The 26,304-nt window shown below is 25.7% G+C and overlaps 4 protein-coding genes across 4 annotated transcripts; 3 read left to right on the top strand and 1 right to left on the bottom strand.

Annotated features, from left to right (window-relative positions):
• Positions 1–1,514: 1,514 nt before the first annotated feature.
• OCT59_001728 (uncharacterized protein) lies at positions 1,515–1,843 on the top strand (the record flags this gene model as incomplete). Its single annotated transcript, XM_066144032.1, has 2 exons — positions 1,515–1,626; positions 1,698–1,843. The coding sequence occupies 2 exons, from the start codon at positions 1,515–1,517 to the stop codon at positions 1,841–1,843; spliced, it is 258 nt and encodes an 85-aa protein (XP_065995234.1).
• Positions 1,844–5,947: 4,104 nt separating this feature from the next.
• OCT59_001727 (uncharacterized protein) lies at positions 5,948–6,639 on the bottom strand (the record flags this gene model as incomplete). Its single annotated transcript, XM_066144031.1, has 4 exons — positions 5,948–5,982; positions 6,048–6,083; positions 6,163–6,183; positions 6,258–6,639. The coding sequence occupies 4 exons, from the start codon at positions 6,637–6,639 to the stop codon at positions 5,948–5,950; spliced, it is 474 nt and encodes a 157-aa protein (XP_065995233.1).
• Positions 6,640–12,008: 5,369 nt separating this feature from the next.
• OCT59_001726 (uncharacterized protein) lies at positions 12,009–13,639 on the top strand (the record flags this gene model as incomplete). Its single annotated transcript, XM_066144030.1, has 5 exons — positions 12,009–12,515; positions 12,589–13,205; positions 13,266–13,450; positions 13,517–13,561; positions 13,626–13,639. The coding sequence occupies 5 exons, from the start codon at positions 12,009–12,011 to the stop codon at positions 13,637–13,639; spliced, it is 1,368 nt and encodes a 455-aa protein (XP_065995232.1).
• A 3,394-nt stretch (positions 13,640–17,033) lies between these two features.
• On the top strand, positions 17,034–19,373 carry OCT59_001725 (uncharacterized protein; the record flags this gene model as incomplete). Its single annotated transcript, XM_025324216.1, has 12 exons — positions 17,034–17,126; positions 17,189–17,287; positions 17,374–17,487; positions 17,553–17,718; positions 17,798–17,877; positions 17,956–18,080; positions 18,172–18,298; positions 18,400–18,544; positions 18,628–18,783; positions 18,853–18,918; positions 18,980–19,145; positions 19,217–19,373. 12 exons carry the CDS (start codon positions 17,034–17,036, stop codon positions 19,371–19,373), a joined length of 1,494 nt encoding a protein of 497 aa, XP_025187370.1.
• Positions 19,374–26,304: the final 6,931 nt, after the last annotated feature.

Here is a 26,304-nt window from a genome sequence, read left to right as displayed (position 1 = left end):
AGGGGTCTACAATAAACAAACAAACATAATATAACTTTTGGGAAAATTCGGGAAATTCTGGAAAATCATAATTTAAATTTAGAGAGGCATATTTATTATTATATGCTTAATAGAATCCAGATTTTTGTAAAAATAGGGGGGAGGGGGTACGTTAAACAAATAATTAAATTGGAGCGGACCATAAGAACGGATGCAACGGATGTTGTACAAATTTTATTGTTGTTTACTTCGTCACGTGCCAGAAGGACAACTGACATTTTGTGTAGTCCTTCGTTACACATTATTAAAGCAACAAACTGCGGCAACTAAATCGTAACTGTATAATTTTGACATTGTGGGTTTATGCAAAAATTTTTGATGGTTCGCACTCTTTTTGATTTTATTTAAACCTTCAATGGTCTGAACTGTTTTGCCTTATTTTTTAATTCATTTATCAATTATTGAATCAATGAAATAATCAGAAAGTTAGCAGCTTATTGCTAAATAATAATGGTTCACATAAAATTTATATAACTGAATAATATGTTAAATTTTGAATATACTATTTATAATAGAAATTTTAATTATACTATCGAAAGTAGGTTGGTTGATTTACCGAACAATGTCACTGGACCAATTATTTAAATGTTGAAAATTTGCCTATTAGTTTGCAATATAAAAATTAAAAGATGCTATCAATTCACCCATATAATATTCCTTCCTTCCTTCCACTACGTCATCCTTATTCACCCCCGCATTTTCCTTTTTTGATTATATATCTCCTTTTTAATATTGATCTTTGATATTGTACGACTAGTCTTCTTGATATTAATGAAACTTCACTAAAATGTCCGTCTGAACAGCACTTCCTAGTGTAATATAATAAGTAATATAATTAATATAAGAGCGTTCTTATCCTAGACCGAAATCCATTGGAAAAGACTTATTTTTGCATAACATTTATCTTAGAAAATTTTTCACGATGTACTGTATTCACGCGTAACAACCATAACATTCAGAAAGGCGAACAATATGGCTAAATTATACAATAAGTTTATTCAAAGCTGGATTAATATGATTGCATGAGATATTTGATCCGTATTGAAACTGTACATACTAATAAATGCAATGTACAGTATCAATTTATATATATTGTTACATCAAATTTAGAGTAAATTAATATAAAATGATTCATAAGCGTAATTCTATAAACTTAATATAAAAAATTAAAAAATGATATTTACCATTAATATTTAATGGACCCCTTTTTTTTACTATAAATCCGCAGTAAAAAAAATTTTTACAATAATAGGAAGGAAAATAGAAAAGAAAAGATAATAAAGTAAACATGGGAGTTACGATATCAATAGAAGACGTAAGAGTGCTGGAGGGATATTAGAGCAAAAAACAAAATGAACAAATAAGAATATTAGAACAAGCTGGGTTACAAAAGGAAGATACAGATGAAGAAATAGCCAGGTTTTTGGCATTAGATATACATCACGCATGCGGCGCTAATATGAAAATTATGTGAAATGGTCATGATTAAGAAAGGAGACATCAAAGAACAGGAAAAATGTCTTAGAGAAAAAGTACTTAAGTTAGAGTTTGTACAAATGCAAGAACAAAGAGAACGCACATTAAAAGGTGAAGTTCATAGATTATTAAACCTGGTTGGAAATACATCTGATCTTACAAAATTTATATGAACGAGATAGAAATAAACTACGTAGAGCAAATGGCATCACCGGAATTAGAGGATAACAAAACGAATGAAGATAAAAATTATTATCATGCCAGAGGAATATCAGACTTAGCCGAGAGTATCAGCGAATCTTTGGAAGATGAGATGGGAATATTGTGAAAAATAGATATATTAATGGGTTAGAAAAGGATAACGATAATAAGATGGAAGGGGTAAAGTTCCAGAAAGGAGTTGAAACTTCTATGCATAGAAGAGCGAATGTACACAATAATGAAGATTACTATTTGGGGATTAGTTTATATTCATTGTCAGGAGGTGGTAATGATAATCAACAATCAAAGATTGCTCTTTCCCCCTTCCCCTTCTTTAGTTTTTCCCTTCCCTTTCGTTTTCCTCCTTCCCTTTCGTTTTTCCCCTTCCCTTTCGTTTTCTCCTTTCCCTTTCGTTTTCCCCTTCCCCCTCTGATCAATGTTGCTGGCTTGCTTGCTGCACCTCAACGTGGTGATCAGGTTTTTAAAGACTTGGCTAAGTCAGCAACAAATAGTAATTACATATTACATAAGTCACTAAATCAATTTGTTCATTTTATTAATTCATTAAATTGATTTCACATAATAAATAATTTGATATATCTGATTATTTAAGACTATTTGATTTTAAATTATTGTGCAAAGTTTTTCCGCAATAACATTCTTAGGACTAGCACGTTGAAGAAATTTTTAACATTCAAATTTAAACAATTATTTTCTCTATTTTTAAAAAATCCTTTCAATCATATTCCTTTTTTTTGTAACACTGAATTTGATATTTTTGTAATCAATTTTTTTTATTTAATGTTGTATGATAATAATAAAAAGATCCGAGTAAATAAACGCGACGGACTTTAACGGTTACCATTTTCCTAGTTCATATAATGATTTTAACTACAAAGAACTTACAACCGAACGCGGCTACAGTACCCACTTTACCACTTCTGCAACTACTACTGTACTGCCCATACAGTATCAATACCGCTCACGCCATCACCAACACCACACCGCACCACCACCACACAGAATGAAAATTAGTAATAGAATAAGGGTAGAGTATGAAGAGTTAAAAAAATTAGGGATTATAATAAGGGGGATAAGACTAAATGAATGAAAAGTTTTATAAAAAAAAAGAAAAAAAGAGTATATACAGATTAAACTTTCGTACGAAGAAATGTTTGTAATATTCGTACACTGATTTTTAGCTCAAATGGAAATCACTTACATTACCTACACATTGCATAATATTATTATCTATGGTATACTGTCTCCATCGCTTAACGCAGACAAATTTACAAACGATAATGGAATCACGTGGTATTGCACAATTTGTAAAAGTCAGTTCCGGCTGGCATTACAGCTTAGTGACAAATAATATGTAAAGAACCAATGAATACTTATTTTTATCCAACTTGCTTCTTCAAATCAGCTAATTCCGTTTCATAATTATCAACTAATCCTTACGACATAAGTATATTGCATATTAAAAACTACCATATTTATGATATTTTGCGATTTGTAAGGTAATTTCTAGAATACCATTTTGCAGATAATTATTTAGATTGTTAATGTAAATTTTTTCCTGAGAAATGATAAGCCCTGTAAGGTTTATGTGTGTAGTATTAGTTTCAGAACAAAAATTAAAAAAAATTATTGAAATTTTTATCAGTTACCGATATTAGCTAATATAATGATTTGATTAACGATTTTTTTTTAAAAAAAGGATTATTTTTACTTTATTTCATACATTTTGCTTCATTAAAATTATTTTTTATTTTAGTATTTTTATTGATTATTTAATAAAAGAATGCTTTTTATAATTTTTTGTACAAAGAAAATCTTAATTTTAGGCGCTCATTTAATCTTCGGTGAGTTAATCTTGTTTAGATAAAATGATAAGATAATTAGGATAAAACGGAAATGATTGGATGAACCATATTATCACGTGCGTATAATATTTGATAACCATACAAATTTTTCAAAAAAAAAATTATATTTTGACATCCTATTCTTTGACTGTTAAACCGAGCGAAATTGTGCTTACTAAAGCTATGTTAAATAATAATAAGGTAGATTTAATATTAGCTAAATAATTTATTTTCATAACATACATTTACAAAAATTATGTGAATTTTGTTTACTGCGCCATTTTAGTTTCGTTATGAGTTAAGAAGGTCATAAAATTTTCCATCCTCACAAATTTTTTGGATTATAATTTGGATAATTTTAAAATAAAATAGAAGCATTATAAAAATAAAGCATATAAGAAGATTAACTTACTGTTTTACTAATAGGGTTTTGTATCTCGCATGCAGTATTGCATTATATTAACAAACGAATTTCTTTTATTATTATTATATTAGCGGCTAATTTACCGGAGTGTTATAAGTTTTTTATTTTCTAAATTTGATGCAAATATTGTTATAGTAACAATATACTAAGCAGACGATCGAGTATAGACAGTATTTAAAAAGAATATATTTACCTGTATCTCCTTATTTTGTTTTTTTTTAAAAAAAAAAAGGTAGTTTTTATATTCACTATACTCATCATCTAAATTAGTGTAAATTGTAATCGAAACTTTATGTCTCTTAAATCGTTTATGTTTGAAATTAAGTAAAAAAGAACGTAAGAATCACGATAGTTTATATTTAAAGCATTCATTGAACAAGATTTCCTACATCTCATAATTTATTGCGCTGATTTTTTGGATTATATTAATTAAAAAATTTAGTATATTTAAAGTTTGTTAAAATAATTTATACTCACATGAATGTTCGGTCATTCAAATACATAAAAATATTTACAAACATTATTGTATAGATCAGTAAACATAAGATACTATTAGTATTTAAGAAAGTGCAATACCTTTCATATAACCAAATACCGACAATAACTTTCCAAATATGAAACGTCATTAATGATAATTAAACTAATTTTTTGATATTTATATTAGATAAATAGCGTAATCCCCTGTCGCACTAAGTGTCACTCATGATCACCTTCATACTAATTTTTAAAAATTGCGAGTGATTAGTTGAGTTTATAAATGACCGGGAATCTTCGTTTAGTTATTTCCCGGTCTCATATAGATAGCCGGAAACTTACTAATTTTAGTTTAAAATAGTTAAAATAGTTAATATTTAATGAGTGACACGCTCCAGGGGATTACCCATTTATTTCCAACTCCCCATGAAATAAATAATACTAATTTCAAAATGATATCTTTGCCATAATGTATAGTTTATTTTTATTATAAATCTAAGACTTTATTAAGATTAGTGATGGCGTCGGTCGAGTTATAACCATGACCAATGTTGGCTGACCACTTGACTAACCCGTTTGACCAATTAATATCTTATGTCAACTTATTTATAGAAATAAAACAGTAATTTACAAATAATCATTTTCAGCAGAAATGTTGTCAATCCGAAATAACATATTTTCCTTAATTTTTGTTATGTTCAGTGTATTTGATAGTTTATAAATAGTCAAGATTCATTCAAATTGCGAAAAAATCAATAAATATATCTCTAATTAAGATAATGAACATAAAACAATCAATATATTGGTTAGGATCAAATCACTTATTATTACTTCAGTACTTATTAGACTTTCATCTTATATTCGTTCTATACTTTATGTTCGGATTTCTTTTTTAATTATACTTTCACTTAGTTTCCTTTTTTGTCGATTTAACTTTATCATTTGATCCTTTGATTTTTTGTTTCACGATTGATTTCATTCATTTGATCCTTTATCTTACTTATTATTTTAATTTGTTTCATTTTTGGTCTTTGTTTAATTTAATAATCCTTTCATTAGTGTTTTGTTCAGTTTTTTCCATTATGTTTTAGGTTAATTTACAATCAAAATATTTCAAGTGATCTAGTATAATTTTCTAATTTATAATTCAATAATTAAAATCTTTTTAGCCATTTTTGTAAAATTTAAAATCATTTTTCGTTTAAAAATAGTCAAGTAAAAAAATTTATTCAATAAGTGATAATTTAATTTGACATTATATTACGTACTATATTACGTACTGTATATTAAATCTTTTACGTAAAAAAATAAAGTTGCAATTAATATTCTGGGTAGTTTAATGATAAAATTAATTTTCCATAAACGAAAAATCAATAGCTAACCAATTTATAATTTATTAGTATAAAAGAAATAATTTAATAATATAACTTTAATTAAACTAAATTCTTTGATTCTCATAAAAAAAAAATCATTCAATATTATTTTCTTCATCTTGATTAAGATCTACAAAATAAGAAAATTAATAAGTATTAACGAAATAAAGAACTAAAGAATAAATTTTACCTTACCTAATTCGTCTAATTGACAATCAAAACATTCTGAACCTATAATTAATTAACATGTTATTAAAACGATATAAAGATTTATTAATTATATTGATTGCCAATAGAAATAATTACTTACGTAATGTTGTTTTAGTAACGTCTATTAAAAAATAAAGTTAGTTATTAGTAATGTAAACATTTTTTGATTACCAAAGTTAAGTTAATTTAAATTACCTAAATTCACTGGTTCTGGAAGATTTTTAAAACTTAAAAGTCTACTAGTATAGATTGCTTGCGGATGCGTTTGAATGTTGTTGGATCTTTTTTCACTTGTTCTGTTTAAATTGATTTTATCATCATATTCATCTACTTGAGATTTGGTATCACTATCTTCATACTCATAATCATGCAATTTATTTAGTGTTTGATACAATTCTTTAGCAGTTGGTCTATTTTCTGCTTTAGCATCCCAACATTTATTAATAAAATCTGCAAGTAATTTTGGTGTATATTTAAAAATATTTGGTCTAAGTCCTTTACATATTTTAATAGATAAAGCATGATCATGAGGAATATTACTATAAGGAGTTTCTTCAGATATATATTCATTCATCATTATTCCAAATGAATAAATATCAGATGCTTTTGTATATTGATATCCACGTAAAACTTCTGGTGCCATATAAGGTAATACTCCATAAATCCCTTCTTGTTTAATTGATTGCTTTTCATTATTTGCTGGTTGACACATTCCTAAATCACTTATATATGGAAAAACTTTGTATAATATATTGCCTGAATGAAAATCTTTATGAATTTTTCCAGCATTATGAATATCTAGAAGTCCACTTGCAATTCGCTTTAATGCAACAATTTTTGAAGAATAATTTGATTTATTATTCATATAAAAATTTCTCAAATTTCCCTTTTCACAATATTCTAAAACCATCATATAATCTTTGGTATTTGGATCTTGAGTTATTCCATAACATTGAATAACATCAATAAGATAAATCTGAAGATGAGTTTTAATCTAAAAAATATTAAAAAGGAAATTTATTATACAGTATCTATAAATAAAATTTAAATAATTACATTTTTATTTTAATTACCTCATTTAAAAATTCTGTACTTATACAAGATGAATCATCCAAACTTTTTAATGCAACTTCCGTATTACTAACCCTTTTCCATTTTTGATTTTCAATATCCCAATATACAATATATCCTTCAGACCATTCAGCTGAATGAATTTTACCAAATCCTCCTCTGGTAATATAAGTAATATCTTTAAAATTTTCAAAAGGTATCCATTCAAGATATTTTTTATAGTAAACAGTATTAAGTTGTGATTGATGTATAAATTCATCAATATCTTTATTTCCACTAGTCCAATTTTTAAAGTTATCCTTAGATCTTTTAGCATTACAAGGTTGACACCAATATTCTCCTGTGCCAGGTTCATTACATTCTCCACATATTCCATATACTTGTTTTCTTTTTTCTAAATCCTCCATATAAATTATTTTATCATCTATCCCTTCTGCTGATTCAGTAGTTGAACCAATAGTAACATGTTTCTTTTAAAATAAATGATTAAAAAAAAAAACATTATTATTCAAATAGAAATTCAATAATATTAATTATTAATGATAAAAATAAATCGTTTTACCTGATATTTATCATGATCAACAAATTGTTTCCATAAATTTCTTTTATTTTCTTTAGAATTCATTTTTGATAATTCCATACTAAATTAATTTGAATTAGTATATTCAAAAATAACGTTAACCATATAATAAAATGAAACGTAAAAAAAAAAAAATTTTAAAATTACGGGGTTCGGATAAAATTTATTCAACATATAGTCCCTTGTGCATGTGTAACATTCAAAAATTTGATACAAAAATTCTATATATAGTAATCCGATGATAAAAATAAAAATACCTTGTTACGAATGTTACGTACGCTATTGATCGGCATAAAGTATTTTCAAATAAACAATCGGATTGAATGAAACTAAATAAAAATAATTTTAGCCAATATTAATTAACTAGCTGTAACTTGTACAGGATTAATGTAGTTTAAATCAATATATCAATTAATATTTAAGTAAATTAGATATATTAGTGTTAATTATAAATAAATAACGAGAAATAATGGCAGGCAATTGTATATGTCAATTGTATATGTGATCTTTGGAGGTTTATATAACTTATAATTTACAGATTTCATTATATTTCCTCCAAGTTCTTAGTGACGCCTTCAGTAATAAAATCACCCGCTGATAATGCAGCTTCGATGTTTTCTCGTGGTCCAAAAATTCAAATTATCGTGCAATCTAAAAAGCAACTTTTTTGTCATTACTCATTAGTAATAATTGTGCTGAGTGTACTACAAATGTTAACCTGGAAAACATAATTAGATTCATATTTTTGTAAAGTATAATTCAATTATTTTCACGTATTTCACTTCTTTAATAACAATTTTTAAAACAATATTAAAGCTTTTTGTTAAATCTTTATTAAACAATTTATAATTTTGTAATATCTACATCTTAAAAACTAAATATTAATGATATTTTTTTTTAAAAAAAAAAACTGTGATGCCATTATCTCTAAGTTTCCAACTCAAACTTTGAAAATCTCATATTTCTTTTTTTACAACTCCTTTTACGATCCATTATACGCGGTGATACTGGTTATCAAATAGAATTTTGGTTGTTCTTGAATTTATCTAAATTTAATATATTAAAGTACTAACGAAAAGTTTTTATTTACTTGTGGAAAACAGAATTATTAGATGCATTTACGAATAGCACACTTAAAATTAAAAAACTAGCAAAATTTTATAGATTTTTATTTTTATCCAATAATTTGTTATATTAATAAACACCTTCAAATATTCATTTGAAACTAAAAATATTTAAAGCGATATATTTTAATGATAATTAATAAGGCGGCGCAAAGTTATAAATTCGGTTTTCATATCACACATATCAAAATTTGTCTTTTTTGACCCGGCCGTCCGGATTTTTATTTTTACAGCTGTTTTCATATTATTCGGGATGAGGCAAAAAAAAACTAAGTCCCTCAGATAAATATAAACAGCAGCCCGGTAATGAATATTTTAGATCACGTGGAATAGAAAATTTGTTGGGCTACTGGCGTTTTACTGCGCATAATCCATAAATTTCGCATGTCGCACAGCCCTATTCTTTCGTCTGCGCATTTCAGGTGATCGAATTCACATGATTATTTCGGGAATTTAGTTAGTTACTACTGTGAAAGTAGTCTGAATTTCACAAAAAACAATATAACGTGCTATATTAAAAAACTAATGCGATCATTGAAAACTTTATTATAATTTTATTATACAGATAACATTGATCTTATGAATCAACCCGTATAATAGAGGTCTGCAAACGGGACCCGGAACCCGAAAACCCTAACCCGGACCCGGATCCGGATCCGGTTTGGGCTGGCAAACTTTCTTCAAAATTCACGCGAGCCGGGAACTTTCAACCCATTTTGCTGCTCAGTAATACCAATTTTTAATTACACACATTTCCGGTCGGTTGCATTTTTTGGTCGTATTTGTTGTACAAAAATTATCCAATAAAATTTTTTTATTTTCGATCGCAAATTGAACTGCTTTAGATTGAAATTTAGTTCGAACTCCTTCTATTGATATATATTTTTTTCTTAAATGTCACGTAAACAGAAATTATCCAATTTTGGTTGGTTATTTTTGGCGTTCGACCAAAAAACCCCCGAAAAAAATTGGGCTAAAAGTTCGAAAAATGGTTGCGTTGTACAAACTGATCAGCCCAATCAAAATTAACTTAAATCTGACCGAAAAATGCGACCGACCGGAAATGAACAGGACTAATAGTGATGCTGATTTACAGCAAATCTCAAAATATACGGGACACTTGAGAAATTTGATTGTCGGGTTGTCGGGTAGCCGGGTTACTCGGCAGTAGGTTATTATATAATCTGATATACTACTATTCATTATACTCGTCACGTGTTATTTATACTTTTCTAATAAACAACCTACTGCCGAGTAACCCGGCTACCCGACAACCCGACAATCAAATTTCTCAAGTGTCCCGTATATTTTGAAATTTGCTGTAACTGAAAAAACTATGTTTAAAATTAAATTAATTTTTGTATACAATACGCATTTGATATGTAGAAATTTTAAATGAAAGTCTCTTTATAATGAAATTAAATTTTTATTGTTAAATTTATCATTACGAAAAAGAGTTTACTGTAGATCTTAGTGATTTAACAATTAAACCTATTCAACAACGCTTGTTTTTTGTTTTAATTATAATTCTGTTAAAACACATCAGTTAAGTTTATTTATTCATTGTTTATCAGAATTTATTATACATTTCCGTGACATTTGTTGTTATATATTGTTAATATTTATTTTAAATAAAGTATAGACCTTAAATTTACATATACAGTATAATCGTTCTCCACTTTGTTTTATGCTCCAAATTATAAATTATTTTGTTACTATCATGAAAATGTGAAGAAAAGTGGTTGTAGTAAAATCTCATTTTCCGATAAAACTTGATTTAGCTGAAAAATAAAAATAAAATTAAATAATAGGAAATTAAAGATCGAGATAATTTTTTTTTTTTTTTTTTTGTACAAAGTACCAAATGTTCTAAAGTTTTGGAGTCACGTAATTTACTATTTCACTATAATAAGTCTGATATTATAATAATTTAAGACATTATACTTAATAGTCAAATAATACCTTTAGAATTAATGTTGAACTTTATATTTATATTTTATAAAGTTGTTAGTACTATGGAATTAATTTAATATATACTATTGAATGATAATTAGTACCTGAATATTCATCATCATTCTTAGGTTCTAAAAGATTTTTAAAATCTAAAAGTCTACTTGTGTAAACTGCTTGAAGAGATGTGAGATTACTAATAGTTAATGATAATGGTAGTTGTTGGAGGATATAATTTTTCGTTAATTTCAATTGCTTCTTTGATTTGCTCTTTAATTGCAAAATTTCCCATTTTAAGTATCGTATTCCATCCCTACGAAAAATAATTATCCGAAAAATGTTGGCGAAAATGTCTGAAATATATCCAGTTATCATTCTGCATGTCCGAAAAATGTCCATTTTTTATCTATCCTGAGCTGTCCCGAATCTTGGTATGTCCAGAATTTTGTTCTAAAATTTTCGTATTGGACAAATTCCGGATGGATTAACAGGACAAATTCTGGAAAATTCCGGACAATGAAAAAAAATTCAGAAAAATCTTGACAGCATTTCAAAAAAGGATAAATTAATTTAATTAATTTTCACAAAAAATGTAAAAATATCAAAACTGACATTCAAAGTCTTTATTGACATACTAAGAAAAAATGAAGAGCAGACAAAAATGTGATATATAATTGAAATTTCAAAGTCTGTGCAAGTGATACTCATCATTTGATTTAGGCTCAAACCTGGATGATAAGTTCCAGACAGAACTTGAACCAGTTGATGTCCAGAAAATGTTCTAAAACGTAATCGTTTTCAGACATTTTCCGGATATTTAGTTTTGTCCGAAATTTGTACATTATATTTCAGACAATTTCAAAGCATTTTCTGGACACTTTCGCTAAAAAAAAAAAATCCACCACTTTTAAATTACATAAACTACATAATACTTACTAGTTACTTACTATATTTAGTTAAACATTTTTTTTTATTTTACTTATTTATTTTAATCTTACCTATTATAGAGAATTTAAATAAAAAACCGCAATGACAAATTTAATTTGCCAATCAAGATTATCTGTGTATTTTAACTAGTCTTTTTTTGATAATTTTGTTGCCGATCTTAAAATCATTGCAACCCAAAATAACGTTCCACCATTTTTTTTTCTTTTTTTTCTTTTCCTTTATTATTTTTTATCTTTTTAATAATTTTTACATATGAAAAAATTATTTATTAAAATGGATGAAATTAAATTAAGTGATGATGTAATTGAACAAATAAAAGATTTTGACGACCGGTATTGGAAATTGACTGAAGAACAAACATCTTTAATCGATAAACTAATAACAGACAAAGAATTAAAGGAATGTTATAAAAACAATGGTTTATGCAAAAAATGTAACCAACCTAGAAGAAATTATGATCATTGCAATTATTGTCTTTTTCAACCAAATTTCAAAAATTGGACAAGTGGAAATCATGACGTTGATGAATTTATTCAAAAAGCACAATTAAAAGCTAAAAAATTTGATCAAACCATAGAGTGGATTGAATATGATAAATTTAAAGATGTTGAATATTTAGCAAAAGGGGGATTTGGAACTACTTTTAAAGCAACTTGGAAAGATGGTTATATAAATTATTGGGATTCTTATGATAATAAATTGATAAGAAATGGTAAAACAAAAGTTGCTTTAAAATGTTTGCATAATTCACAAGGTATTACGGCAGATTTTTTAAAAGAAGTAAGATACTTTCTTATATATTTTAGTATTATTAGCCTTTTTAAATGCTAATCTAACTATAATTATCCCTTAGGTTGAATCAAATATTTTAGTATGTAAATCTAGATTTGGATGGGTAGTTAGTTGCTATGGTATTACCAAAGATCCAAAAACAAATAATTTTATGATGGTAATGGATTTAAAAAATGGTAGTTTAAGACAACTTTTAAATAAAAACTTGAATTGGAAGCATAAGATGTTGTGTTTACAAGGTATTGCACAAGGTCTTAAAATTATTCATAATAAAGGATTAATTCATCATGATTTTCATAGTGGAAATATATTAAGCAATCTTGATCAAGAATCTTATATTACTGACTTGGGATTATGTCAACCAGCAAATGCAAAATCCTCTCAAAATAACAATAAAGAAATATATGGTGTATTACCTTATATAGCACCAGAAGTATTAAGAGGAAAAGAATATACTCAAGCAAGTGATATTTATGGATACGGAATTATTGCATATGAAGTTTGTACAGGATTGCCTCCTTATCATGATATAGCTCATGATGAGTTCTTAGCAATGAAAATTTGTCAGGGGTTGAGGCCAAAGTCTAATTATAAAATTCCTCAATTAATTTTTAACATTATTAAACAATGTTGGAATGCAAACCCTTTAAAACGACCTAGCGCAATTGTATTACATAGGTTAATATATAATTTATTTTCTGATATTAATCACAATAATGTGAATTCTATAATTTATAGGCAAGTTAAAGAAGCAGATGAAATTAATAAAAAGTTATTTTCAACAGTTCAATCACCATTATCATCTACTAGTACACTCTCATATACAACACATTCTCAAGCAGTTTACACAAGTAGACTTTTAGATTTTAAAAATCTTCCAGAACCTAAAAATGCAGACAAAAATGATGATTTAGAATATTCAGGTAAACATATATAGTTTTCTATAATGATTTAAATTTTTTTACAATGCTAACAACTAATATTTATAGATTCTTTAAAAATGGATTTTACTAAACTTGATATTAATTCCAAAGGTAATTTTTTTACATGTGATTTTTTTGATCTATTAACCAAATTGAATTATTTATTTTATTATAGATGAAAGTAATTAAGTTCAGACTACTTTTAAAGGTATCATATCTACTATGTTTATTATGTAATTATTTAATTTTTATTTGTATTTTTTTACTTGGTGAGAGATTGAAGAAATTTTTTATGATTTAAATTTAACAATCGATATAAATTTCCTAATTTAATGTTATAGAGTCTAGATGGAGTCTCCTATTTTTGAAATCTAGCCCTTATGATACCTTTGAGGAAAAAACAATTTGTTAAAAAAAAATCTTCATATTTATTTGTTAAAAAACTTTTATATTACTTAAATAAAATTATTTAAATTTATTAAAATTTATTTACTAAAAAACTATCTATAGAAAGATATTTACGTGATTTATTTATCTACAAGAGAATGATAAATTGAAAAGGATAAAAAAAAGTTATTTTTTTTTATTATTCATTTAGATTGTAAATTATCAAAGCAAGAGGTTGGAAAAAATGTAGTATATAAAAAAGCTATAAAATAAAATGATATTAATGCAAAAATTTTAAATGCTAATCAGGTACGAGATGTATGTTTAGTTCTTTTTTTTTTGTATTTTTTTGTATCTAATATATTTCTTTTTTAGTTTTGTAGAAATCGAACGGATCAGAAGTATGTTTAGTTCCTTTTTTTGTATTTTTTGTATTTTTTGTATTCTTATATTAAGCTAATTCTTTTTTTGTTTCATAGGAATCGAGCACTTCGCCTACAGTTCGGATGGATCAGAAGAATCAGGAGACAAAAAAAAATCGTGTACGAAAAAAAAAGGTTTAATTCTTTTTTTTTATAATTTTTTAATTTTTTATAAAAGGGAAAGCGTCTAATTCTTTTTTTTTTTGTTTTGTAGGAATCGAAAACTTCCCCAAAAAAAAAAATTGTGTACGACCGAAAGAATCAATAATGCCTTGTTTTTACGCCAGATTCTTCTACAATCCATTCAAAATTTAAAATAACGACCAAAGCAATTCTATATAGCGTTTAAAAATTTCATATTGAACCTACAAAATTACTAGAAATACTATCCAACATACTTCTCGTCTCTAAAATTGAAAAATATATATGTGTATATATATAATTTTTATCATTAGTTAGAGATCATGAAATATGAATGAAATAAATGTAACTCATAACTGAGGAAAATGATAGTCATACAATTTAAAACTTTAAAGTCTTAGCCGTTTTCAAAAATAGTTGATCCGACGAAACATAAAATTTCTAAGCCACGGCGAAAACAACTTTTTTCACAAAAAACTTTTACTTCAAAATATAAATTTTGGAGGGGTTCTTTTTTCTTTTTTTTTTAGCGCGTTTTAATAAACAGACTCTTACACATTTTATACTATAAACTCAAACTACTTGTTCCTAGTAAGTTAAATTCATATTTTTATATTTTTAATCTAATAACTCCAATTTTATTTAATTTTATTCATCTATACTTTATAGTCAATGAACAAATTACCAAGATAATCTTTTTTAACGTGACGTCGTGTCCTTTGTTTTTTTAAAAAATAACAGATAACGTCTTTTTTGTTTTCACTTCTTACTATCGGAAACCAGGTATGTTTATTTTTTTCTTCTTTTTCTTTTCCTTATTTCATTTATTTTATTCTTTTTTTATTTAAGTTCAATTATAATATCAAATAAAATTAGATTAGGCGACACAAAGTGGTAAAAATGGTTTTCATATCCCGGCCGGGTCAGTTTTTGTTAAGTCATAAAAAAAAATTTTTTTTTTATAATATTACTATGCTAGGTGAGAATTTTTTAAAAATTGAAAAAAAAATTTCACATAAAATTTTTGAAAAAAAAATTAAAGGCCGGGTTGCCGGGTTATTAATGAAATTTTTATATTGTGAAAACCATAAAATTAAGTTTGTAATGGCCTTAGTCATATCTTATAAAAAATTTAATAAAAATTCATGTTTTTTTTTCATATATAAATTGTTAAAAAAAAAAGTCGTTTTGGCTAAGTTTCAAGTTTTTAAAAAAAAAATAATAATAAAATTTTTCATAAAATTAGCCAATCAAAAATTTTATTAAATCACGTGATTAGGTCGTCAGCCCTATGTTTTATTATTTAGGATGCAAGGATGAACCAATAATATTTCTATTAACAGCATGTTGCTAGTATTACATACGTCAATACATGTATATGTTCAATTATCTGTTATAGCTGAAACTTTGTGTGGTTGTATTTGAAAAAATAATATTTTAACGTTTATGGAACGAAAAGAGTGATTATTTGATTATTTTATTTACTTAATGATTTTATGGAATGAGGAAACTTTTTTTTTATTAGATGTAAGATGCAAATTAAGAATTGATGATTTTTTGTATAATTTGAATTTCCGCATACTTTGATATCATCTTCTAGGGTGTGCGAGGTGAAAGAGGGTCGGAAATCTAAAATTTATTTGCTGCGTATACAGTAATTATATTAATCGGTAATCAAAATAAATTTATTTAAAACATAAATTAATTTCAAAAAAAAAAATAATAATGCTTATTAGTTATAGTATATGTGGGAACTTGTTTGAACATAATGTAAATAATGTTAATACAATTTATGAAATTATTTGATGGAAAACGGTCCATAAATACAAATGATATCCCTAAACTTTATTAGTAATAAATGGAATTACTCCATTTTTTCTAAAACTAAATTATAAAAAATAAAAGAATTTTGTGAAACAAGGTATATTATAGCGAAAAAAAATTCTAAATGTTAATTAGTCGGACAGATGACATATAAATTTTAAATATTAATTAATTACCTTTAATACTTTTAATATTATTTATATCAAATTCTTATTCTTGTGTAATATATTCTAATTAAAAATATATAACTCGTTAATAATAATTAATTAATATTTGAATTTATATAACTCGTTAATATTAAATATTCTGGATCGTCCATACAAGATACAAATTCCGCTACTCAAAGCATAACTGTACCTTCAAATTCTTCAAGAAAGAGTGAAATGAATGAAATTCAAAAAAAATAGTAAATAATTTTACAAAAAGAGAAAAAGATAAATCAAAAATGGAAAGTGATTTTAAGTGATTTCCATTGTACAAAAAGAGAAAAGTGATAAATCAAAAATAATTGAATTTTTTTGAGTCAATTACGAAAAGAGAAAAAGAATAAATTAAAAATGGTAAGCAAAATAATTTAAGTCTCATATATACTAACAAATTGGGAATTAAACCCTTCAAAGATTATGCAATTCATCATAATCGTCATAATAAACGTTGTTTTATGATTTCACCAATACTAAAATAGTATGGTATAATCAATTTTGAAAAATTCTTTTAGGGTCGATCATTTATAGTTACGCAAATAATTTAAAGAATTTATATAAAAGACATTCTTTTTTCATGAATTATGCAATTTACGCTAAATTATAATGGATGAAGTTTCAACAGAGTTCTTGGCATATATCATTGGAATTATCATTTTGATAATTTTTTATATTATAAAACTTCCTCGTATTGGTGCAGTAAGTAAAAATTGTTTTCGGTCGTTATAAATGGTTTCTTTTAAAACCTTGATAAATTTTAGAACGAACCACCGCTTGTGCCTTATACAATTCCAATTCTCGGACATACGTATAATTACTTTTTTAACGCACGAAATTTCTTTAAAAAATGTAAAGAACAGGTGATCATTAAATATTTTAATTTTTTCTTTTTAAAAAAAAATAAAAACAACGAAATTTACGAAATTTACGTAAATTCAATTATTAGTATGGTGAATGTTTTTCAATTTATGTATTCGGACGTGTGATGACGATTGTTTCGAGAAGTTCATTGAATGAAGTGTTTATAAATCATAAAGATTTTAAATTGGCACTATCCGAGGTAAATGAGGCAAATGTGTTCCAATCATAAAAATTTATTTAAATTTGAACTTTTTTTTACTGTAGTTTCTTCCTTTCGATATGCTCTTTGAGAATATTAGTGATTTTGATAAAGTAACTCAACTTAATGCAAAACTCGTTAAAGAAATTACCGGTAAAATAGATTCTTACACTCCAATAATACAAAAATATCTCTTGGAAGGAATTGATAAATTTATTGGAGATTGTAAAGGTAATCATAATCTTAAAATTTTATTTATTTGCTTTTCAATACTGATAATAATACTGATTCTTTATTTATTAATTTTTAGACCCAAAAGAATTTCTTAGTATTTGGGAATTAATGAATCATATAATCGCTTTACCAATGGCTAATATAATAGTTGGAGAGGTAATTCATGTCATATATCATTGTTGAGACGTTTTAAGTTATACTTGATTTTTTTTTGGAAATTTTCTGTTATATTAGGAAGTTGCATCTCATGAAGATGTGGTAAAATCATTTGGAGTCTTTGTTTTCGATATCGGTCGAATAAGAACAATTCCGCCAATTTTTTCTTTTATCCATCCGAAACTTCACGATTTCGTAACCACGTGAGTTCATGATTAAATGTCATTTTTATTAAAAGTAAATTTTTTTGGTCTATATCTAATAAAAAAAAAATTATAATTTTTTTTTGATTAGTTTACCTTTGAGATTTGGGTGGAATCCAATTTTACATCATCAAAAAATTATGATCAATCACATAAAACCGGTGATCGAAAAACGTATCAAGGAGAAAAAAATGCTCGACAAAGATTATAAATTTTACGTAATTAAAAAAATTGAAAGTTTCTTTTTTTTTTCGCATATTATTTTATTTATTTATTTTTTTTTTAAAAAAAAATTTTTTTTTTTGTAAAATCATAATAGAATGATACACTTGAATTCTATATAAGTCAACCGGATTTCGATTACTCAAATCCTAAAATATTTCATTATTATATTGACGTCTTATTTGTTCTAATTTTTGGCTCAGTCGGAACAACGAGCGAAATAATTACAAATGGAATATTTGGTAATTTCTTATCATTTGATAAAAATGATAAAAATGTTTATTTCGTTATTATTTATAACTTTGTATAATTTTACTTATAATAGATTTGGCGGGAAGACCAGAATGCTTGAATGAATTATATGAAGAAGCAATGATAATTGATAAAGAATGCAATGGTTCAATTACCCTCCCTGATGTTCAAAAAATGAAGAAATTAGATAGTTTCGTCAAAGAAGTGCTTAGACATTCGGATGATACACGTATGGATTATTTATTTTAAATAATTTTAATAATAAATATTTTACTTATTTCGATTTAATATAAATTAGTGAAGTTTCTTCATAAAGTTACATCTGAAAGTTTCACCTTTTCCAACGGATATACAGTTCCAAAAGGTGAGTAAATTAATAATAGTTTTATCAAAAAAAAAAAATCATTTAATTTTCTTGTATCTAGGACGTAGGGTAAATTTGTATATGGATGATGTATTAAAATCAAAAGATGCTTATGGCGATGATGCTGAAGAATTTAAACCATTTCGATTTGTAAATGCAAATTCTTCTGCATCAAAAGTTGATCGTAATTATGCTGTTTTTGGTGGAGGAAAACATGCGTGTCCTGGGTAAATATTTTATAAATGAAAAAATTATCACTTATTTTCAATTAAAATCTAATTTTATTTTTTTTATATAGTCGATTTTTTGCTATTCATGAGATAAAACTTATATTACATAAGTTAATTTTGAAATACAATATTAAAACAAAGAGTGGTAAAATTGAAAATAAGAAATATATTGGTCCAATTTCATTACCTCCTAAGAAGGCTTTAATTTTTGAAAACAGAAAATAATGGGAAATACTTAAAAAAATATTTTTTTTTTTTAACTTAGTCTGCTTCAGTAATTTCTTTACGCATAAATTTTTTTTTTCGTAAATGATTATTATTGAGTTACGTATGATAGTAACGCCGATAAAATAAATGTACAATGTTGAGTATAAAATTGACGTAAATTAGTTGACGTAAAATTAGTAAAAGATAAACTTATAATTATACACAGTTTACACGCACATATCTTTTATATGGAACTTACAAATTTTGGCTAATATTACATCATCACAAAGTTTACGCACATAAATTTATCGATTAAGAAAAAAACAGAATTTGACAAAAAAAAAAGAATTTATTTTATTAATTAAAGAAAATGGTCAAATTATGCATACGTCAAAACTTATTCCCAAATGTTAAAAATTCCATTATTTTTTAACGTTCAATTATAACCTGTACTGTAAGAGATTTATTAAGAATTACCTGCAAGTGAAATGAAATTTTCTGTATATTTTAAAAAATTGATTACGGTAAATTATTAATCGTGATCTTTTATAATAATGATATTTATAAAGTATTATGATAATTTATTATCATTAATAATAAAAAGTCATTTTTTTTTTCAATTATAAACTTCACAATAAAAATAATGTCTTGTAAAGGATCGAAATTTGTATTTATTAAATAATTTTAGTTTATTAACTCCCGCTTTCTTCGAGGTCAGCAGGAGTAATTATATAAAAATATTTTATCATTAAAATAATTAAGAACTTTTTTTTTTCTATTTTAAAATATTAATTCTATCATTTTTCATTATAAATTATCTAAGTTCAATCATGAAAAAAAAATAAATCGATTATTTGGTTCACCATCCCATAGTAATACACTCCCATATAATTAATTAATAAACTATTATTGTTGAAGTTTCAAACTTTTAATTATTATACGAAAAGATGACTTTGAAAATATAAGATTTTAGATCGTATCCAACTTTTTTTTTCTAACCAAAGTATTATTTTGGTATAGGGATCAATTATAATATTATATTCATATCGTTATTATATTATTACCAAAATTTCATCTTTAGAATTAGCACATTTCTTCAAAGAACATATGCTCTTTAAGAAAATCTAGAGTATCTATTTTTTCCATAAAATCTGGAAATTCATCCTAGATATTCAAACTTAAAAGAAAGTTTTATAGTCTTTTCCAAAAAGTCCGGGAAAATCCTCTAGATAATCAAAGGACTTTTGAAATTTATCTTTTAATTTAACTGATGAAATCTTGGAAGAATGTCAAATAGTTTATGGTCATGACATTCTTCCAATTTTAATTTCAGAAATCTTGGAAGAATGTCAAATAGTTTATGGTCATGACATTCTTCCAATTTTAATTTCAAAAATCTTGGAAGAATGTCAAATAGTTTATGATCATGACATTCTTCCAATTTAATTTCAGAAATCTTGGAAGAATGTCAAATAGTTTATGGTCATGACATTCTTCCTAATTTAATTTATAAGTGTGACCAGAGATCCACTTGTCACCTTATATTAAATGTGATTATCTAGATTTTCTTTCAAACATTAATCTAATTCTTCTAAAATACTTTTGTGTGTAATCAAAATGAAAAGAACGACATTGAAAATGTAATTGAAAATATAATATTAAGTGTAAGATCATACATTTAATTGCTTTAGGCATTAATCCATCAATTCTATGATATAAAGAACCTTGAATTCGGAAAGTATAAACACCTTTGCAATGCGATCAACATCTCGTCATAAAGGTCGTATTTAATATCATATTCATCTTCAATTAATTTTAGAAATTTTGGAAGAATGTCAAATAGTTTATGTTCTTGACATTCTTCCTAATAAAGTCATCATCAACCCGCATTTGGATCTATTAGAGTAGCATATGATACTAGTGCCCACATTATATTATATGCTTGCCTTGAAGCCGAATATCAATATTCAGATTTGTCTTTGCCTTGAAGCGAAATATCAATATTCAGATTTGCTTCAAAGAGAATAAGAACAAATCCGTAATTATAAAATTTATGGCTAAAGCCAAAATCGTCACTTCTTGAGTCAGATGATTTACGAGTTGAATTTTTGATGAATAAATAAAAAAAATAATTATTATAAAGGATTTTAGAATTATCTTGTAAAATTTTTTTTTTAGTTTTAAAGTGAGAAAATAATATTCGAAACATTGTTTTTTTTTAAAAAAAGTTTTTTTTCAGAGGTAATTTTATTTTGTGTGGATTTAGATAAGAATAAATTAACGAGAAATAAACAAATTAAGGCCACTTATATAGATGTATGTGTCCATTGTTGCAGATCTTTCATGTACTGAAACCACATAGTATCACGAATATCCAATGTTGCAGTTTTTCTTTTTCCTACAACAAAAAATAACCTTTTTTGGTATACAAGAACAGGAAATAACCGTGCGTATTCTAATTATATTAGAAAAATAGGAAATTTTAATACCAATAAGTAAATCACCTTCATACCCTCGATCCATTTTTTTATGTTCCATCTTTTTTCCATAAAAAGGATCATATTTCCGGAGATCATATTTCCGGAATTAATAACCTTTATATCAACGGAATTTATCGAATTATTCCGTGAATGTATCCATGAAAGGCTCATTTTTACGGAGTTTTTTTTACAGAAATAATGGACAAAATTTTTTTTGTAGGGATAATATTAAAATGGATAATATTAAAATGATATTAAACCGAATGTTAGACTAAATTATTAAACGAAAAAAAAAGAAAACAAATGCTGTATACGAATATGACGAGGTGTGACGAAAAGTAATAACGGAAATAATAAAATAATAGGAGAAATAGATTATGTTGCTCCTAGTCTATTTGGGTAAGAAGGTTCAATTAATTGGGAAATCGGAATTTTTTGTATCAGCAACATATCGCAGAGATCACATGAAAATTATTTTTGGTTGATTTGTCATTTTTTTTTTCTTTTAATATAAAGTTCTGATAATAAAGTAATTAAAGTCATATTCAAAAAGAAATAATTACGGACATCTATTGAACATATACAATATACCTGTGATATGCACGGACCTATGTCAAATTCAAAATATTCATATGATAGGGATGATTATTTTTCATTAAGATTCGCGAACGATTGGACAATTGTTTGCCTCTGTTTATACTATAATAAATGTATGGTTTTAGAGATCAAATGATTATTTATTTTTTACAAAATTAATTAATTTAAATTATTATAATTTAATAAATTATACGAATAAGGAATAATATATAAACGACAATGGACATTACTTCCTTAGAAGTCGTAATTCTATCATATTGTAAATAAATGTAAACTATTCCTAAAAAAGAATTGGCTAATTAAAAATCACCTCCTTGCTTCATGGAGTTTACGTTCCTATTCCATGTTTGGAATCATGACAGATATTGTTACTGAAATAAGTAAATTTATTGATTGATATACGGAGACATATAGTTGGCTCGCACTCGCATTATTATTAAGGGGGTTTGTTTTTTCAAAAAAAATTAAAATATTCCAAAAACAAATAATAAATTTATTACATTCAGATAAACGTATTATTGGATAAATTATTTTTATGATTTATTGACATAAGCTCTGTATTTATATTGACGAGTAAAAAAATACGTAAAAAAATGCTTAAAAAGTTAAAATCTTAAAAAAAATTATAAAAGTTTGTAGTACATTCAAAAGAAACTGCATACTTTTTATTAATCGTAAAACAACAACCAACTTTATTTTAAATCATAATTATTAGATAATCATTAATTCGTTGTAAAAAATTATAAATCATTTGATATAATTTTCTTGGCAATTTTTATTTCACATGTTTGTAAAATTTCGTGTGGTAATTAAAAATTGAATTTTTTATTGTATTTTTATTTATTATTACGGTGACATATAAATTATATATTATATGAAAAATTTTTTTTTTTTAAGGAGTTAATTATCGAGTCGAATAATTTTTACGTACGTTCTAATCAAATCACAATCAATGTCACGAAAGAAAAAAAAATGTGGAGTTCCTGGAACAAACAGTAAACTGTTATAAGATTCATTGAATATATTCAGTTGTCACATTATTTCTACCTTACCCCTTATCAAATTCCTTATCTAATGCCCAATATAATAAGTACTAATGCATCGTAATTCTGCATGCAGATCTATCTGTGACAAAATAACAAAAATTTTTATTTGATAGTCGTAATGATAGCGAGAAGAAAACTTTAAAATTTCACGAAACGACTTTTAAAATTTTTTTAACAACAATCATTAAAACAATTAACAATTTTTTTTTTTTTTTTTTTTGAGATAGCAAAAAAAAGAAAGAACAATTTACTTAAAATTGACCATCCTCTTTGATAAGATTTTTTTTTTAAAAAAAAAACGAATGATTAAATGAATGAATACAAAAAAATTTTCATTTAAACAATAAAATATCAATTCTATCTATTTGTACTTATTGAAGTTTCCTTTCCTTTCCGAATGTAACATATTATATAATAAATTAAATAATTTGGAACTAGCTATAATTAATTATCAAATCCTTTCAAAAAAATTTTATTTGTGTAATGTGAAAAATATATGCAATACATTTTCCGTAATGTTTCACATTTATTATAAAAATATGAAATCAAATTACGGGAATTGAAAAATATAAGACACAAAAAAAAAAGGTTTTTTTTTTGATCCATGTTCTTTGTTCTTTTTTGAAACTTTATTATTATAATAGAAATGCATATAATATTATTTCGACCGATCCTATTGTTCTCTGTTGTATAATTGTTTGGCTGCTTATAGACGCCTAAAACCAATTTATGGAATCTCTTTACCATAACCTTCTTACAATCAGTACATACCAAAAAGGAAATTGGAAAATTTCGTCCTACAAATATGGACGGATTTGACGATCGACATTCCCGATCATCAAGTGAGCCCATATGATTAGGATTTTTTGGCCTGCATTAATAAATATAATCTTGGCCGGAATTAACTAAAGTACCATTTTAAAATTAGCTAGGTATTTATTTTTGGTGAATTCCGTTGATAAATGATAAGATCGTCTTAAGGTTATGATTGAACTCACGTGTTTATATCTAATATCGAAATTTATCTTAAAAATTTCTGTTTCGAAATTAATAATCCGGTACTTTAGGAAAGTTTTTGAAACTACTGAAAAAGAAACTACTGAAAAAGAAACAATTATTAATTAATCTCTAATTCAAAAAAATCAAAAGACACCCAAATAAAATTTTTTAACGAAACTATAATATATATTTAAAGTTTAGTTAGATTTAATCCCTAAATAAATAGTTTTTCGTATCTCTCGGTTTTCTAATTCGATTGAAAAATCAATCAATTTCCAATTGTTAATTATTTTTGAAATATCGATTAAATGGAATGTAATTTGTAAACAAAGTATTAAAAAAATTTTAACAATCAGAGATAAATATAATTAGCCATATTTCATGAATTTTACGAAGGAGTAACTTTTTGTCTAATCCCTTCTTCATATATTTAATCTAAACTCCTTACGTACTAATATAAAAATATGTGTTACATAACTTTTTTAACTAATTTTTTGTGCTAATGGTCATGGCGGCACGTTTGTATATAAAAGAAACGTCATATCTCACCATTGCTCTTTTGTCGAGGAGTTTTTGCTTGCTTGATAACTTCCGCTTTTGAAGTGGCTGTGGTTACGACCGGGAGGTGTATCGTCATTCAATCGCTGTAAATAACAATGTCTGTTCACACTTTCAAAAAATGAGCCCGATTTTGACGACAAATACTTTATTATTTTTTTTATATATAAAAGATAGTCAAACAAAGCGAAATGATTGAAATACGGATCTTAAGCAGTGATACAAATTCAAAAAAATTTATACGCGCAAAATGTAAAAATCTGCAATCATATAAAAGTAATATAATAATAAGCGCGCTACTCCAATTATCTGTTATATCATTGATCCTAGGCCATCTTATTTATTGCTTTGCTCTTTTATATTTTCGGAAAGTTTCTACAATTAATTTGTTTCTGTCGTTAAAATTGCTCATACACTTTTTCTGTAAACATCAGCAATAGATTTCTTTAGATTTTATGTCTCTGGCATGGACAATGTTTCGGTATTTTTACTTGTATCCTTCATGAGAAAAACAGCGTCAAGGGATTAGAAAAGCATTAGGTTATTTATAACGGCACCCTAGTAGGTGTCACAAGCCATAACTTTTGTATAAGTCCTACTTGATAAAAATAAATAGATTCCCATTTTTTTTTGTCCCACACGTTATATTGTTAATATTTTATTTAAAGTAAAAAATTATTTCGATATGATGATATGATTTCAGTTATCCAATTCTTTAATATTATGCTTTGTATAGAGTAAATCCATCATTTGCAAAAAGCTTTCCATTAGTACTTTTAAATAAGTAAACACGTTTAAAAGTGAAGTAGTGAACTAGTTTAATAATTTGTTGAGAGTTCATAAAAAACAAGTTGATTTTATGAAGAAAAATTTAGTTGATTTTCTAAAAAAAAAAAATAAAGTACAAAAAAAGACATTGTATTCAAATGTGAATGTAACGAATGTAGTATTAACTAATTAAAAAGAAAAGGATCTATCAATATTATGTGTTCTAATTATACTACAATAAGTAGAATATTACAAAGAAATAAATCTTATGCTACTTCGCGTTTGATGAATTAGCGGCTGATTGCTGATTTACGCTATTTACGCTATTTACGCCATCAATCACATCTTTCCAACACCAAATTCCGTCATCACAATCCATTGTCTATCTCGTTCGAGTAATGTACTATGTTTATCGCTACCGATTTTTCGATCTTGAAGCGGTCAATTATAATCTAGAAAATAAAAAATATATATATACATATAAGTAAGGTTAATAAAATA

The sequence above is a fragment of the Rhizophagus irregularis genome, chromosome 10 (assembly GCF_026210795.1).
Source record: "Rhizophagus irregularis chromosome 10, complete sequence".
NCBI classification, from domain to species: domain Eukaryota; kingdom Fungi; phylum Glomeromycota; class Glomeromycetes; order Glomerales; family Glomeraceae; genus Rhizophagus; species Rhizophagus irregularis.
The sequence above is the reverse complement of the archived record's forward strand: the minus strand, read 5'-3'. Positions and strand labels throughout refer to the sequence as shown.